The following is an 18,541-nucleotide window of genomic DNA, read 5'->3' as shown; positions in this document are numbered from 1 at the left end:
AAATGTAAGGCCAGACACTATAAAACTCTTAGAGGAAAACATAGGCAGAACACTATGACGTAAATCACAGCAAGATCCTTTTTGACCCACCTCCTAGTGAAATGGAAATAAAAACAAAAACAAATGGGACCTAATGAAACAGAAGCTTTTGCACAGCAAAGGAAGCCATAAACAAGACGAAAAGACAACCCTTAGAATGGGAGAAAATATTTGCAAACGAAGTAACTGACAAAGGATTAATCTCCAAAATATCCAAGCAGCTCATGCAGCTCAATGTCAAAAAAAAACCCAACCCAATCCAAAAGTGGGCAGAAGACCTAAATAGACATTTCTCCAAAGAAGATATACAGATTGCCAACAAACACATGAAAGGATGCTCAACATTGCTAATCATTAGAGAAATGCAAATCAAAACTACAATGAGGTATCACCTGAAACTGGTCAGTATGGCCATCATCAAAAAATCTACAAACAATAAATGCTGGAGAGGGTGTGGAGAAAAGGGAACCCTCTTGCACTGTTGGTGGGAATGTAAATTGGTACAGTCACTCTGGAGAACAGTATGGAGATTCCCTAGAAAACTAAAAATAGAACTACCATATGACCCAGCAATTCCACTACTGCACATATACCCTGAGAAAACCATAATTCAAAGAGTCATGTACCAGTGTTCATTGCAACACTATTTACAACAGCCAGGACATGGAAGCAACCTAAGTGTCCATTGACAGATGAATGGATAAAGAAGATGTGCCACATATATACAATGGAATATTACTCAGCCATAAAAAGAAATGAAATTGAGTTATTTATAGTGAGGTGGATGGACCTAGAGTCTGTCATACAAAGTGAGGTAAGTCAGAAAGAGAAAAACATACCATAGCTAACACATATATATGGAATCTAAAAAAAAAAAATGGTTCTGATGAACCTAGAGCAGGACAGGAATAAAGAAACAGACGTAGAGAATGGACTTGAGGACACGGGGAGGGGGAAGGATAAGCTGGGACGAAGTGGGAGAGTAGCATTGACATATGTACACTACCAAATGTGAAATAGATAGATAGCGGGAAGCAGCTGCAAAGCACAGGGGGATCAGCTCGGTGCTTTGCGACCACCTAGAGGCATGGGATAAGGAGAGTGGGAGGGAGACGCAAGAGGGAGGGGATATGGGGATATATGTATGCATATAGCTGATTCACTTTGTTTTATAGCAGAAACTAACAACACTGAAAAGCAATTATACTCCAATAAAGATGTTAATAAAAAAATGATACCACTTCACACCTACTAGGATGGCTGTAATCAAAAAGACAGGGCTTCCCTGGTGGCGCAGTGGTTGAGAGTCCGCCTGCCAATGCAGGGGACACGGGTTCGTGCCCCGGTCCGGGAAGATCCCACATGCCGCGGAGCCGCTGGGCCCGTGAGCCATGGCCACTGAGCCTGCGCGTCCGGAGCCTGTGCTCCACAACGGGAGAGGCCACAACAGTGAGAGGCCCGCGTACCGCAAAAAAAAAAAGACCATAAAATATGTTGACTAGGATATGGAGAAATTGGAACCCCCCTCATCCATTGCTGGTGGGAATGTAAAATGTAAGGACATTGAAAAACAGTGTGGCAGTCCTAAAAAGTTGAACATAGAATTACCACTCCTAGGTGTGTATGTCTTCAAGAGAAATGAAAATATGTCTGCACAAAAACTTGGACACAAATTGGAATCAAGAAATCATTTTTGTAGCAATGTTAATTTCCACTACTAACACAATATATTACTGCCTCTTAGTGTTACCTATGTAATATGTCAATATTCATGTACAGTATGGACATTGCTATATTTCAAGCTTTGCATAGTGTTATATTTATGACTATTGCTGTCTGTTTATTTTGTTGCTGATGTTTAGTGGAAAATTAGATTGCTCAAATTACAGTTACAGCCTGTTTGTAAGGTCTATAATACTCTAAAATTATGTCACTATGAATGTTTCAGTCCTATTTTGGGATTTACTATAGAAATCTTATAAATCTACTTTGTCCTCTTCAATTTGTAAATGGATATGGTAGAGGGAAAAGCTAGAACCTTGTTCTGTGGCATATGCAGTAATCAAATTTAGGACCAGAGAAATATTTCTTTCTTATCTTGAAAGTATGAGCTCATACCTAGTTAAATCTACAGGTGATATAAATATTTTAAGTTCCTATATGGTATGGATTCCTTCTTAATCTTTACTGTGAGTAAGTTTAGTCCAAACTTTGGTAGCTTTTTCTTCTTTAAAGAGCTTTTGAAAGTCCACAGTAAATGAATGATAAAAGTTCATATTAATTTTTTTATGTCTGTACTAGATCATGCTTTACGATTATGGAATATCCAAACGGACACTCTGGTGGCAATATTTGGAGGTGTAGAAGGGCACAGAGATGAAGTTCTAAGTGCTGTAAGTTGAAAGCTACAGGGCAGTGACCTTCAGGTGTACAAAGCTGTGAACAATACCCATAGAACTCTTTCCTTATAAGAAAGCATGTGGTTTGTTTCATCTAGTCTGGCAGACAGTTATTTCATTTACTTGTGACAGAGAAGGTTTTAACTTACAGATGAAGAAGTAAAGCAAATAGGCTCTTTGTGTTTTATCTGTACTCAGTGCCTGGATTCTCATGAACGAATACTATGAACTTGTTCTTTTCCTTTTTTAATCTAAAATCACCAAGTTAACTTTTGTTGTTTCTCAGTTATTAAAGGAAAAGGTTAACCTACTTGGCAATTAAGAAACTTTTTCATCTTTTATTTGAAGTTGAAATATAAGTTATTCATTTCTAGGAAGTGTTGTTCACACTGAGTTTTAGATAACTCTTCCCTTTGATGGCATGGTGTTATCTTTATACTTACGTATTATAATCTATTGATCTATTGTAATGATATAAATGTTTTTAGTCAAGTTTCAGATTTTTATGTTATTTCAGATTTACTTGTGTTCCGTGTAGAGCTTACTTATTTAGTAGTCTTATAGCTCATTTCTTTTCTTCTTTTTTTTTAAACTATTTAAAGGGGCACCATATTTTGAAGCATGTGACATTTTCATTGGAAGTACTAACTATTCCTATAGTTAGGGTTTGTTAGGGTTTTTTATGAGAATTATACCTACCTTAAAGGATTTTCTAGAACTTGCAACTTGGATTTTCTAGAAGTTGCAATAGCAATCTCCACCTGGCTCTATGTGTGAAAAGACTACTGTCCTTCCTTAAAAACTAATGAGAGCTCCTGGCTCTAAGGGTTGTCTTGTTGCTGTTGACAGTGAGGTTATTAGGAAAAGAGCAGCTACCAGACTTTGGATTCAATAAACACCAAAGCTAAAGCTCTCAGGCTATGTAAAACAGTGTTCATGATTAATTCAAAGGTTGGATTAACAGAATATCTAGTTTAGTGAGGAAAATACTCTTCTTAAATAGAACTCTCTACTGTTATTTCTTAAAATGAGAGCAGGAGTCTGTATCTCTTCTCTGTAACAATAGGAGTTCACTGCTAGAAGGATTGATGTGTGAGATTTTCCTTAACACATGTATGTACCATGTGCTAAATTAAATATCATCTCTGTGCCTCAGTGTCTCATCTATGAAATGAGGTAGAATTAGGTTATAATGGATGATCTGTTAGGAGCTTAGTAAAAATTAGTAAACAGCAAATGAAAAAGTTTAAATATGTTATTTCCTTTTTTAGACATTTTTTCCTTTATTCACTTAAAAAGTGAACTCTAAAACCAAGGTACCTGAAGTGTTGTGACTTAGGTGTACAAATAAAGTAAAATTTCAATTGTTTAAGGACTCATAATTTCACATACAGATGTCAGTTTCATTGCTTGATCAGGGTTAGACAAAGAAGTAACATAACCATTTAGGTTTTTGTGTCATATAATTGTTTTACCTCATCATTCGATTCACCTTCAAAATCAAGCATAGGAAATACTTGAATAAAGATAATTGAATAGATAAAATTAAATTCAGTTTACTTTTTTGCCTTCCATATTGTATAAGCTCATATATTGTGGTGGTGACACATCAGTGAAAATAAATCTCAAAAGCAGTGAAAACTTTGTGACTTACGGCCTACATATATGAAACCCAAAATGTTAGTATGGTGGTTTGAAATACAATTTTCACAATACTGGACATCAGATGAAAATTAGATAGCATAATTTGGGGAAATAATTTATATATTTAATTTAAGCTTTTCTGTTTTACATACAGGATTATGATCTTTTGGGTGAAAAAATAATGTCCTGTGGTATGGATCACTCTCTTAAACTTTGGAGGATCAATTCAAAGAGAATGATGAATGCAATTAAGGAATCTTATGATTATAACCCAAATAAAACTAACAGGTAACAGTTGTAGTACTTAAAACAATTTGCTATCTCATGCTGTTGAATAGCGTTTTACTTTTTCCAAAATTATTGTATAGGTCTCCAACACTGATTTTAGAATCCCCTTTTAATAACTTTAAGGTATAACTTATATGCCATAAAATTCACTGATTTTAAATGGAAGGCCTTTATTTTTGTCTATATGTTTGTGGCTCATTTTTCAAAATCCCTTTCAGTTGTATTTATCTTAATTTAGTAGCACATTTCACTTACTTTTATTTAGGTATGCATGTGCTAATGTTATTAGCACTGCTTGTCAGTACTGTAAGTTCTAATTCAAGACAGTAAATAATAATTTTATTTTTATTTTTCACTCATAATGAAAGAGCTTTATTTTCAGTCCTTAAATATCATATGCCTTGAAACTATTATATTGATTATGTTTCTAAGAAAATAAATTATTTGAAAATTCACACATCTGTGGAAGATGATTATATAAACAGAAGTAAATCATAATTTTAAATGGGGTTCTTAGCTTTAATTCATGATAACATAATGCTTTCCTTTAAGTGATACTCACTTCATTAAATGGAGAAAATTCAAAAGCAGGAGCTTTGAACCAAGGGGAGGGACTAGCTGTGGGAACTTGGCATTTTTCTTAGTATATTTTTGAAAAACCTCAACTCTTAATTCATTTACTATCTTTTTCAGAATCTTATCAAGCTATTATTAACACTTTTGCTGTAACTATCATATGTTTGTAAATGTTAACTTTGTTTGCACTTTTCATTTTAGCAGAGTTAATTTTCTGGTTATCAAGCCAGATTATTAATAGATTGGTAGTTGAATTTGTAATTATCGGTAAATGTATTAATACACAGACATGCATCAGATCTCAAGCCTCTAAGAATTAGTATGACTTTTGATTTTTATTTTAAAACACCAGGGCTTAGTATAATATTCAGTTTATGTTTTTATATTTTCTAGAGCTCTGAAATAAATAGAAGTTATATTTTACAGCTTACAGAAAATAACAGTGAATTATGCTGGTCTTTTTGAGAGAGGTTTAACCATAGATTATGATACATATTTGGCTAAAAAGTAATTAATAAAATTATAGCAGTTAAGAATTTATATCAGATCATTAATAGCATTTTAATGTTTTAATAAAGAAAAAATCCAGGAGTTCCCTGGTGGCCTGATGGTTAGGATTCCAGGCTTTCACTGTCGTGGCCTGGGTTCAATCCCTGGTTGAGGAACTGAGATCCTGCAAACCGCAAAAAAAAAAAAAAAAGAAAAAAAGAAAAGAAAAGATCCCAGAATTTGAATTGGAAAGAGTATTTGAAATGATTCAGCCCAACATCCTTTTTACATATGAGGGAAAAGCAAAGAGAGGACATGTGAGTTGCCCAAGACACAACTAATTCATGGTATATGATACTTCTGCAGTTACTTCAGTTTAAAAACTGAATCAGGGGCTTCCTTGCTGCCGCAGCGGTTGAGAATCTGCCTGCCAGTGCAGGGGACACGGGTTTGAGAACTGGTCCAGGAGGATCCCACATGCCGTGGAGCAAGTAAGCCCATGAGCCACAACATCTGAGTCTGCTCTCTAGAGCCCACGAGCCACAACTAGTGATTCCCACACACCTAGAGCCCGTGCTCCGCAACAAAAGGAGCCACCACAATGAGAAGCCTGTGCACTGCAATGAAGAGTAGCCTCTGTTCATCGCAACCAGAGAAAAGCCCGCGTACAGCAGCGAAGACCCAATGCAGCCAAAAATAAAATATAAATAAATAAATAAATAAATAAAAATCACTTACTAGATTAGAAATATTAGGTATACATTTAATTAACTTCAGAATTGGTAGCAACTTCTCTAGTTTATAGTCTTCTCACAAACATCTTTAAGGAAAAGTTGCGCCATATTTTACTTTTCTAAATACAGGAGAAGTTCTAACTAATAAATGTCAAATTCCTGTCAGATGTCATCTTCAGAAATTGTTGTTCTAGGAAGGATTCTCACCTAACTTTACCTTTGGCAGACTTTGAAATGATGTGTCATTGTTCCTAAAAGATAATTATCTATTGAAATAATCTAGATGTGTTTACTTTCATAGACCATTAATGCTTAATTTTAAAGGACTGAGTAGGTAGCTTAGTATTTTCTATGAGAAATTTTCAGCTCTGTAATCAGGTGTCTTTGGTTATTGGTTAGATAGCCAGAATTGAAGTGATTAATTTTGGCCTATATGTAGTAAGGCAGGAAGGTGCAATTTTTTTTTTTTTTTTTCTTTTTGCGGTATGCGGGCCTCTCACTGTTGTGGCCTCTCCCGTTGCGGAGCACAGGCTCCGGATGCGCAGGCCCAGCGGCCATGGCTCACGGGCCCAGCCGCTCCGCGGCATATGGGATCCTCCCAGACCGGGGCACGAACCCGTATCCCCTGCATCGGCAGGCGGACTCTCAACCACTGCGCCACCAGGGAGGCCCGGAAGGTGCAATTTTTATAAATGAAATTTCATAGGATGAATACAAAATTCAGTTGAGAGCTAATAATGGAGTAAAATGTAGAAACAAAAATGGAATGAGATTTTAGCTCCGAGTAAACAGATAAGAAGGTATTTAGTTTTGTAGAAACACAGAAGAATTAGTATTCATATATTTTATTTTTCAAAGTTTTATAAATCCAAAAAGGAAAATTAGTGAGCTTTTGCTACACGTTTTTCTCTTAACTTTTGATATTTCCATTTCAGGCCATTTATTTCTCAGAAAATTCATTTTCCTGACTTTTCTACCAGAGACATACATAGAAATTATGTCGATTGTGTGCGATGGTTAGGTGATTTGATACTTTCCAAGGTATGGTAACTGCTGTTAAGCTGTATTTCCATTGTTTGTGTGAGTTGGAACTTTGCAGGGAGCACAGTTTTTTATGCAGTTGGTAAATTGGATAACAGATGGGAAATTGCTTTTTTTATTTTTAAGTCATATAACTTTGAAAGATTTGGAAATTTGTTTTAGGCATAAAACATCCTGATGAATTATAATTTGTGTTCCAATAAGATGAAAAATGTTAACTTGCAAGTTGATACTGTTCTCTGATATCCAGTGTTACTGTAAAATAACCAATATCTAAAGCCAGTAGTGTGGTTGGTTTTTCTTGTTGTTGTTGTTTTTAATGTTTGTGTTCATTTCAGTAAACTTACATGTACAAAAACAGACGGGTGGAGTTGGTTCATGGGATGTAGTTTGCCAACCCCTGCTCTAGTATGTTGATACATATGTTTATATATATATATTTTTTACTGATAATTTAGAGAAGTTGGTGGTGATGTCATCTGAACATTTAGGATTGTCAAATTTGGAGAAACTGCTATCTAGTTTCTTTTCTTGATACAGGTTTCAGGGCATTTCACCTTTTCTTGGGCAGAGCCTGATTTATTTTTTCCTTGGCCATGAGGGTATAGTTTTACCTTTCTATTTTTTAACTTTTGATCTTGAAATTAGATTCACAGGAAGTTTCAAAGACAGTTCAGAGAGTTTCCATATTGCCCTTCACCCAATTTCCCCCATTGGTTATTACATCTTACATAGCTATAATACAATATCAAATCCAGGAAATTGACATTGTACAATGTGCGTGTGTAGTTCTATGTCATTTTATCACATGTGATTTTGTCATTTCAAGAATGTTACAGTATGGGACCTTTTGAGATTTTTTTTTTCACTCAGTATAATGCCATCCAAGTTGTTGTGTGTATCAATAGGTCTCCCTTTTTACTGCTGAGTAGTATCCCATGAAATGGATGTACCACAGTTTATTTAACTTTATGCATCTATTGTAGGACATTTTGATCCTTTCTAGTTTGGGCCTATTACAAATAAAGCTGCTATAGAACAATCGTGTATAGGTTTTTGTGTGGACTTACTTAAGTTTTCACTTCTCTGGGATAAATGCCTAGAAGAGCAATTGCTAGGTCATGGTTAAGTTCGTTTAGTTTTTTAAGAACCTGCCAAACTATTTTCCAGAGTGGCCGTGCCATTTTACATTCCCACCAGCAATGTATGAAAGATCCAGTGTCTTCGAATCTTCGCCGGCATTTGGTATTGTCACTATTTTTTATTTTAGCTGTTCTGATAGGTGTGTAGTGATACATCATCGTGGTCTTAATTTGCATTTCCCTGATGGTTAGTGGTGTTGAACATCTTTTTCATGTGCTTATTTACCATCCATATATCCTTTCAATGATGTCTCTTCATATCTTCTCATTTTCTGATTGGATTGGTTTTTGTTTTGTTTTGTTTTTTACTGTGTTGAGTTTTGAGAGTTCTTCATATATTCTAAATATAAATCCTATGTCAGGTAAATAGTTTGCAAATATTTTCTTCTAGTCTGTAGCTTGTCTTTTCATCCTCTTAACAGGGTCTTTTACAGAGCAAATGTTTTTAATTTTGATAAAGTTCAATTAATTTATTGATTTTTTTAAAAAATTATTATTTTATGGATCATGCTTATGATATTGTGTTTATTAAATGCTCTTTACTGAGCCCTAGGTCCTAAAGATTTTCTCCTGTGTTTCCTTCAAAAAGTATTGTAATGGTTTATGTTAAATTTAATGGTCCATTTTAAGTTAATTTTTGTATGAGGTTTAGGTAGAAAGTTCATTTTTTGCCTATAGTTATCCAGTTGTTCCAGCTCCGTTTGCTGAAAGCCTGTCTTTCCTCCTTTGAATTGCTTTTGTACTTTCTTCAAAATTGTTTGGCCATACTTGTATGAGGCTGATTCTGATTTTTCTATTCTGTTCCCTCTACCAGTACTACATACACAGGCTCGGTTACTCTAGCTCTATAATTAGTCTTGGAGTTGGTAGAGTGATTTCTTCCACTTTATTCTTTTTCAATATTATTTTAGCTATTCTAGTTACTTCGTCTTTCCATATAAATTTTAGAATAATCTTGTCTACATTTACAAAAAATCCCGCAGGGGTTTTTTTGGGGGGGTGGGGAAATTTTCGTTGGAATTGTGTTAAACCTGTATATCAGTTTGGTGGGGAATTAATATCTTTACTCTGCTTAGTCTTCTGGTCCTTGACCATGTATGTCTCTCCATTTAGAGTGACTGTAATAAATGGTATTTCTGATTTCCATTTCTTTGTGTTCATTGCTAGTAGATAGAAATAAATTGATTTTTGTATATTAATCTTGAATCCTTCAATCTGAACTATTTATAGTTCAGGAAGGTTTTTGTTTGTTTTTGGTTAATTACATGGGATTTTCTACATAGATCATAATTTCATCTGCAAATAAGGACAGTTTTTATATCTTCCTTTCTGAACTATATTTTTCTTAATTTCCTTTTTTTGTCTTATTTCACTGGTAAGCTTCTAGTCCTGTGTTGAATAGCTGTGTTAAGAGCAGACATCCTAGGCTTGTTTCTGATGTTAAAGGGGAAAAGAATTCAGTCTTTCACAAGTATGTATATCAACTATACGATTTTTGTAGATGTTCTTTATCAAGTTGAGAGCTGTCCTTCTGCCTGATTTTTTCAGAGTTTTATCATGAATGGGTGTTAAATTTTGTAAAATGCTTTTTCTGCATCAACTGATATGATCACTGGTTTTTCTTTTTTAGCCTGTTAATGCAGTGGATTGCACTGATTGTTTCTGAATACTGTATCACTGGAATAAGCTTACTTGGTCTTGCTGTATAATTCTTTTTATATGTTACTGAATTCTATTTGCTAATATTTTGTTAAAGATTTTATATGTATTAGTGAGATATGATATTGGTCTGAAGTTTTCTTATTTATATTGCCTTTGTCTGGTTTTAGTATCAATAATACTGGCCTCTAGGCCTAGAAATTTTTGAGGAGGAGTTTAAAAATTAAACAGTCAGTTTCCTTAAAAGTGAAAAGGTTATTCGAATGAACTGTTTCATATTGGGTGAATTGTGGTAGTTTGTGCCATTTGAGGAGTTGATCCATTCCATCTAATAAAAAATTTATGTGTGGAGAGTTGTTTGTAGTATTCCCTTATTATCCTTTTGATATCTGCAAGGTCTCTAGTGATAGCCCCTGTTTCATTCCTGAAATTAGTAATTTATATCTTCTCTTCTGTCAGTCTTTTTAAGGGTTTGTCAATTTTTTTTCTGTTATCTCCTGTCTTCCTTCTTTCCTTTAGTTTGCTGTGAGTTGTTTTTGTTCTTCTATTTTTACGACGGGAGCTTAGATTATTTAGTTGAGACTTTTCTAATGTAAGCATTTAGTGCTATAAATTTCCCTGTCAGCACTGCTTTAGCTACATCTCACAAAAATTTTGATATGAAGTGTGTTGTATAGTTTCTAAGTGCTAGGAAATTTTCTTGTTATCGTTCTCTTATTGATTCTAGTTTGATTCCATTTTGGTCAGAATATACTCTTTATGATTTTGATTCTTTTAAATTTTTTGAGATTTGTTTTATGACCCTGTTTTGGGTATGTTCCATGGGAGCTTGAAAAGAATGTATATTCTGCTGTTGGGTGGAGTGTTCTATAAATGTCAGTTAGATCCTGTCAGTTGACAGTGTGGTTGAATTCTTCTATGTCTTTGTTGATTTTCTGTCCACTGTTCTGTCTAATAATTAATAAATTATTGAGAAATAAGTGTTGAAGCCTTCAACTATAATTTTGGCCTTTTCCCTTCCTCCTTTCAGTTCTGTTACATTTTGCAGCTCTGTTGGTTGGTGTATACACATTTGGTATTGCTTTGTCTTGGTAGCTTGACCCTCTTATCATTATGTAAGGTCCATCTCTGTCTCTGGTAAATTTTTTGCTTTGATGGGTCCTTTGTCTTACAGTAGTATAGCCATTCCTGCTTTCCTTTAATTAATGGTATATCTTTTTCAAATCTTTTTTTTTTTTTTTTTTTTTTTTTTAGTTTATTTATTTTTGACTGCATCGGATTTTGGTTGCTGTGCGCGGGGTTTTTCTAGTTGCAGCGAGTGGGGGCTACTCTTCATTGCAGTGCGCGGGCTTCTCATTGTGGTGGCTTCTCTTGTTGCGGAGCATGGGCTCTAGAGTGCATGGGCTTCAGTAGTTGTGGCACACGGGCTCAGTAGTTTTGGCTCACGGACTCTAGAGCGCAGGCTCAGTAGTTGTGGCGCATGGGCTTAGTTGCTCTGCAGCATGCGGGATCTTCCTGGACCAGGGTTCGAACCTGTGTTCTCTGCATTGGCAGGTGGATTCTTAACCGCTGCACCACCAGGCAAGTCCCATCTTTTTCAAACCTTTTACCTTTAATCTCCCTGTACTGTTATACCTGAAGTGAGTTTCTTAAAGATAGCATATAGTTGGGTCATATTTTTTTAATTCACTTTGCCAAACTGTCTTTTAGCTAGTATATTCAGACCATTTATATTTGAGCCTTAACTTACCAATTATTACATTAAGTTTACTATTTAATTTTTTTTCATTCTTTTCATTTCTCTGGGGGTTTTTTGCCTATGTGCACATATTTTAGAATTCCAATTTGATTTATCTGTACTACTTTCGAGTATATTTCTTTGTGTAGCTTTTTTGGTATTTGCTCTGGGTGTTACTGTGTATGTGTGTATATATATATATATATATATACATATATATATATATATATATATATATATATATGATCAGTCAGTATATCAACATTTTACCACTTCAAGTGAAGTATAGGAAGCTTACCTCTCTCTCTCTTCCACTTATAATTGTCTCAAATATTCGCTTTATAATTGAGAACTTCATCAAAGAGTATTACAATTTTTGTTTCAACTGCCAAACAGAATTTTAAAACTCAAGAAGAAGGAGAATGTTGTGTTTACTCATTATGCTTTTTCTGTTGTTCATTCCTCCTTTCTGATATTCCAAGATTCCTACTTATATCATTTCCTTTCTGTTCATCAAACTTCCTGTAGCCATTCTTTTAGAATGGTGACAAATTCTTTTAGTTTTTCTTAGTCTGAGAATGTTCTCATTTCCCCTTCATTCCTGAAGCATATATTCACTGAATGTAGGATTTTGTGTTGATGGTTCTTTTCTTTAAACATTTGAAAAATGTTGTTCCCCCTCTTTCTGGTCTCTGTCATTTGTAATGAGACATCTGCCATCATTGAATTGTTTTTTTCCATAGGTAAGGTGTTCTTTCTGTCTTACCTGCTTTCGGGATTTTTTTTCTTCGTCTTTAGTTTTCAGAAGTTTGAATGTGATATGCCTGATATTGATTTCTTTGAGTTTATCTTTTTTGGGGTTCACTCACCCATCTCGAATCTGTAGTAGGTTTGTCTTTGGGGGACATAATTTGTCCCAAAATTGGGAACTTTTCAGCCATTATTCAAATTCTTATTTAGCCCCACTTTCTTCCCCCTCTCCTTTAGGAACTCTAATGATGTGAATATTATATTTTTTGTTTGGTCCCTGAGACTCTGTTATTTAATAAGTCTGTTTTCTTTTGCTCAAATTGGGTAATTTCTATGTTCTAACTTTAAATTTACTGACCCTTTCATCTCTCTTTTTTTGCTGGTGAGCCCTTCAGTTGTTTTTTATTTTAGCTATAGTTTTTTTAGTTCTAAAATTTACATGTGATTCTTATCTTTTATTTCTTTGCTGAGACTTTTTTTATTGTTTTAAATGTGTTTGTAATTTCTCATTGAAGCATTTTTATGATAGCTGCTTTAAAATCCTTGTCAGATAGTTCTAACATCTATGTCATCTCACTGTTGGTATCTCTTGGTAATCTTTTCTCATTAAAGTTGAGATTTTTACATTTCTTGGTATGACAAGTGAATTTTGATTAAGATATCGATATTTTGGTTACTGTTACAAAACTGGATCTTACTGATATTTAAGCAGGCTTTCTTTGATAAATTTTCAGCTAGGGAAGGGGAGTGCTGCTTCATTATTGGCAGGTGGCAAGGGAAGTTCAGGTTCCCCACTTGGTTGACTTGGTGATGATGTCTCTTTAGTACTGGGGTGGGAGTTCAGGCTTTTCACTGGGCCTCAGGTGACACCACCCTAGCAAGAGGGGTTGGGAGGCCTCAGTACTGCTCCCCGAGTGGTCTCCACTGACACTGAGAGTGGTGGGTAGTTGTGAACATTCTGACTCTCTGCTAGGCTTCCTCTAATACCACCCCAGGCAGAGGAGGAGGAGGAGAGTCACCTCATTACCATGAGGGGTATGGAGGAGTCAGGGTGTTACATACTTGAAGTGTTTAGTTATCACCTGAGAAGGGACTCCACTGGGACTTTGCTGGTCCACATGTGTGGATGGGTCCACTGTTTTTCCTGTGGTATTAAGTGTTTACCTGAAAATTTTCTCTCATGCTAGGTTGCCGCTTTCCTGGTCCTTTGCAGAGAGTAGGCTTTTGTTGGGGCTTTTTTTTGTTTTGTCTTCACTTGTTAGCTTTGTTGAGTTGATACCTTCTCTAGCATCCACTCTGGGGTACATAAAGAAGCAAAAGAAAACCAAGCAACTCAATGACCTTCATATCCCAGGGCCCCTAATCAGTCTGCCTCCTCCCTAGCCTTCAGACTTTTAAGCTGTACTTAATGAGATAAATAGGAAAAAGTGCCTCTACTTCATCTGTTTTGGAAGCAGAATTAAAAAAGGAGTAGCTCCAAAATTTCTGCTCTTAGAACTTAATCAGATGATAGGAAAGGATTTCTGCATTTTAGGTGGGAAGCTGAACTGAATATTGGTGGTCTCAAATCTGGCTCCACATCAGAACTATTGGGAGGACATTGTAAAAATAGATTCCTAGGCTTCATCCCCAGATATTCTAAATCTGGCATAAGGACCTGGGAATTTGTAATGTTTAAAAACTCTCTAGGGCTTCCCTGGTGGCGTAGTGGTTGAGAGTCTGCCTGCCGATGCAGGGGACACGGGTTCATGCCCCGGTCCGGGAAGATCTCACATGCTGCGGAGCGGCTGGGCCCGTGACCCATGGCCACTGAGCCTGCGTGTCCGGAGCCTGTGCTCCACAACGGGAGAGGCCACAACAGTGAGATGCCTGCATACTGCAAAAAAAAAAAAAAAAAAAAAAAACCCTCTAGATGATTTTCTAGTACAGCCATCCATTAGTGCGATTATTTAGTTCTCCATGAGGGAACTCTATTGATTAAGGATCCTTTACCAGTACAGTCAGTAAGAAGCACTTAAAGAAGTATTTTACAATTCTGCTGCTTTGGCCTCCCCTCTCAGAGTTTGTGATTCAGTAGGGTTGGGGTCAGTATGAGTTTTTAAAGAAAAATGTACAGTCTATATCAATCCAATTGTGTACTTAGTTAAGAGTCATCAGCCTAGGTGATCTCTAAGATACTTTACAATAAAGAACTTGTATAGGGCTTCCCTGGTGGCGCAGTGGTTGCGAGTCCACCTGCCGATGCAGGGGACACGGGTTCGTGCCCCGGTCTGGGAAGATCCCACATGCCGCGGAGCGGCTGGGCCCGTGAGCCATGGCCGCTGAGCCTGCGCGTCCGGAGCCTGTGCTCCGCAACGGGAGAGGCCACAACAATGAGAGGCCACCGTACTGCAAAAAAAAAAAAAAAAGAACTTGTATAACAGATCTATATCCCTGGGATTTTATATAATCCAAAAAGGGCAGAGAAGAAAAAAAGCATATTGTCCACTCCCTAATCTCCCTGTGACACCACAGAGCTACCACATGTGGTTGTTAGGCTGTGTCCTGTAAAGTTCCAGGAGGCATTCTTCACCTACACCAGGATTTCTCAATCCTGGCCCTGTGGAGGTTGGGTAAGACAATTCTTTTTTGTGGGAGGAGCTGTTCTGTGCATTGCAAAGTGTTCAGCATCTCTGGCTTCTATTAACTAGAAGCCAGAGACATTGCCAAATATCCCTTAGCCAGCAAATCACTGACCTACACAGGAATATAAATAGTGTCCTCTGTTTGCATTTTTTCCTCCCATTCTGTTCTTTACCACTTGCTGCTTAAATAGAATGTATGTAAAGGTTCAGTGTTGCAGGATAGGGAAGGTGTAACTCAGCCTATTTTAATTCCATCCCCTTATCAGTGTCTTAATATTGAACCACTGCTTTTATTGCCTTCTGTATAACCTGATCTCTAAGGCCCCTTCTCTGAATTCATTAGCTTTCCTATGACATCTCTTGAGCACCTATCATGTAGTACAGACAGAAGGATTAATAGTTAACCAGATATAAAGGGAACCATGGGGGTTTAGAAGTGGAATGGGGAAAGATGAAACTAGCAGAGTAAGCAGGGGCCATATTGAAGAGCTGTGTATTCTAATACAGTGTAATTTTACCTTTGCTATAAAATACTTCAAGTCTCTGGATGCTGAAGTATCTAAAGCTGAATTTGTTTTGGTTTGAAAGAGAATTTGTGACTTCAAAAATGAATATTCTAACAGTGTAATGCTTTTGTATTGTTAAAATCTGTTGATAATCAGACTTCTTGTCCTTAAGTGTGGATATTGACTCTGTAAATATAAATGAATGTATATCGCTGGACTCAGTAGATGGATAACCAGGTTCTAAGAGCTGTGAGTTCTGAAATGATAGTAGAGAAGAAGCTTTGTTTTTAATGTTTAAAATTCAGTTCTTTGATTAACATTTCTTTTTTTCTCATTTCTGTCTTTTTTAAAGTCTTGTGAAAATGCCATTGTATGCTGGAAACCTGGCAAAATGGAAGATGATATAGATAAAATTAAACCCAGTGAGTCTAATGTGACTATTCTTGGGCGATTTGATTACAGCCAGTGTGACATTTGGTACATGAGGTTTTCTATGGATTTCTGGCAAAAGGTAGCAACATATTTTTACATTTTGAAATTATTTGACTTAAAACCATGGCAATTTTAGTTTTCTCTGTAGTGTATCTGTATTCTATTACCTCTAAGTTTAATCTACCTTGATTTTTTTTGTATTAATTGCTTTGGGCTTTGATGTTATTTATTCTACCCTTGTGGCTCTGCACACCATCTGCAGTGCTTATTATAAATGAAATTGACAGGTGTCAATGGTGGCAGTTAGGTGTTTACTTTCTGTAATATCTGTTACTAAGATTTAATGTTTTGGATTAGAGTGTTAATCTTTTTATATAGAAAACCAACATGGAAGATAGAGACAAAATATTAGTTACCTAAAATTTTTTTAAAATTTGGTGTTAGAATTTTGTGATAACAAATTACTTGGGTATTTATTTCTATATGAAAGCTTTGGAAATTTCCTATGGCTTTTACTACAGTTCTTTAAGGCAGAATAAAGAATACATGCTAACTATGTAAATAAATTGTAAAGTTCTTCGTAAATTTGCAAAATAACCTCCTTATTTTACTCAAGACATCTTTGTGAAGCATTAGTTGCTCTTATCCTCATTTACACAATATAAGAAATATAAGATGGGGCTTCCCTGGTGGCGCAGTGGTTGAGAGTCCGCCTGCCGATGCAGGGGACACGGGTTCGTGCCCTGGTCTGGGAAGATCCCACATGCTGCAGAGCGGCTGGGCCCGTGAGCCATGGCCACTGAGCCTGCGCATCCAGAGCCTGTGCTCTGCAACGGGAGAGGCCCGCGTACCACCAAAAAAAAAAAAAAAAAAAAAAAAAGCAAAACAAAAAGAAATATAAGATGCAAAGAAATAACCAAGAGCGTTGCCATAGGCTAGAGCTGAGGTTTTTCTGAAATAAGAAAGATGTCTTAAGATTGTTTGAAATCTTTATAGCTTATTTTAATAATTTGATTTTTAAAAAAAATATGTTTATACAGATGCTTGCATTGGGCAATCAGGTTGGCAAACTTTATGTTTGGGATTTAGAAGTAGAAGATCCTCATAAAGCCAAGTAAGTATTTAGAAATTCCTCTTCATAATTTCTCACTTTTTCTCCAAAGTGTTATGTCAGCATAGAGGAAGTAATTGATACTTGCAATGCCATCCTTAAATCATTTGTAACACTTACATTCTCAGAGTACTGTAAAGTATTTCTTTTTTATTCTAATAATGATTGTTTTTCCCAAGTACTTTGGTAATAAGTTATTTCTCTTTTTTAAATATAAGTTATATGGTGCCTCTTGGATTTAAAATATACCCAAATTTTATGACATTTGAGATTGGGCTCTTTGTGAAGTGTATTCTGGTTTCAAGTGCTTTCTATATGACTTGGAACATCTATTCATTTTCTGATTCATTGTTTTAAGTTAGATACTGACAGCATTATATATGCATGGTATTTAACCTGTTGTCATGTTTTCTCCCTAGATGCACAACACTGACTCATCATAAATGTGGTGCTGCTATTCGACAAACCAGTTTTAGCAGGGATAGCAGCATTCTTATAGCTGTTTGTGATGATGCCAGTATTTGGCGCTGGGACCGACTTCGATAAAATACTTTTTCTCAATCAAAATTAGAGTGTGTTTTCTGTGTACAGTAGAACTAACGTATCTTGCTAGTAAGGGCACATAGAGCATTTAGAGTTGTCTTTCAGCATTCAATCAAGCTGAGCTGAATGTAGTGATGTTTACATTGTTTACACTCTTTGTACTGTCTCCTGCTCAGACTCTACTGCTTTTAATAAAAATTTATTTTTGTAAAGCTGTGTTGTATTTTAGTTTATTTTGTTTTGTTCATTGTGATGAAAAGAAATGTTGAAAGTAATAAAATTACACCTTATCTTTTTGCAGTGATTATTATTGTTTTATTTGTGTAACTGGAGAAAGCTATATAATATAGTGATTAAGTATAAGCTCTAGAACAAACTGAATTTTAATCTTGGCTCTGCCACTAACTGACCTTGGGTAAGTAAAAGGATCAAGTGATCTAATACATGTGAAGCAATTAGAACAGTACCTGACTACACTAAACCCTTATCTTTATTTAACCCTATCTTTATCTTTAACCCTTATCTTATCTATGGTTTTATATTTCTTAATGATTTCTTCTATAATAATTTTGTAATAAGTAAATTCTATAAGAGTTGTGACATGTAATGTTTTAATAATCTATCTTTATAGTTAAATATTATTGCCATTCGATTTACAACTTGGTCATTAGTCATCTTAGTGGAAATACTATCAGTAGAGCAAGGGAGGAGAGGACATAGAAGCTTAAATGCAGTGGGTTGAAAAATGAAAGAAATGGGGAGTACGTTTGTATAGTGAGTTATTGTCCCCTTTTCTAGAAGGGTATTGGTTAAGAGAAATAAGTAA

General features: G+C 35.7%; 1 protein-coding gene across 4 annotated transcripts in view; it reads left to right on the top strand.

Moving 5' to 3' along the window:
- Positions 1–17,927, top strand: part of EED (embryonic ectoderm development) — a 34,604-nt gene extending 16,677 nt beyond the window's left edge. For 3 of the 4 annotated variants that reach the window (XM_082628626.1, XM_082628625.1, XM_082628623.1), the window contains 7 exons: positions 2,341–2,432; positions 4,237–4,370; positions 7,105–7,210; positions 8,381–8,455; positions 15,982–16,140; positions 17,102–17,175; positions 17,592–17,927. In XM_082628626.1, coding sequence (XP_082484752.1) covers positions 2,341–2,432; positions 4,237–4,370; positions 7,105–7,210; positions 8,381–8,455; positions 15,982–16,140; positions 17,102–17,175; positions 17,592–17,718 — 767 coding nt within the window. In that variant the 3' untranslated portion in view covers positions 17,719–17,927. The remainder of the gene's footprint in view (positions 1–2,340; positions 2,433–4,236; positions 4,371–7,104; positions 7,211–8,380; positions 8,456–15,981; positions 16,141–17,101; positions 17,176–17,591) is intronic. The other variant, XM_082628624.1, reaches the window with a different exon arrangement.
- Positions 17,928–18,541: the final 614 nt, after the last annotated feature.

Source organism: Mesoplodon mirus (assembly GCF_964341445.2).
Source record: "Mesoplodon mirus genome assembly, chromosome: 7".
In the NCBI taxonomy this organism is placed as follows: Eukaryota; Metazoa; Chordata; class Mammalia; order Artiodactyla; family Ziphiidae; genus Mesoplodon; species Mesoplodon mirus.
Note: the sequence above shows the minus strand (reverse complement) of the source record. Positions and strands in the feature narration are given on the sequence as shown.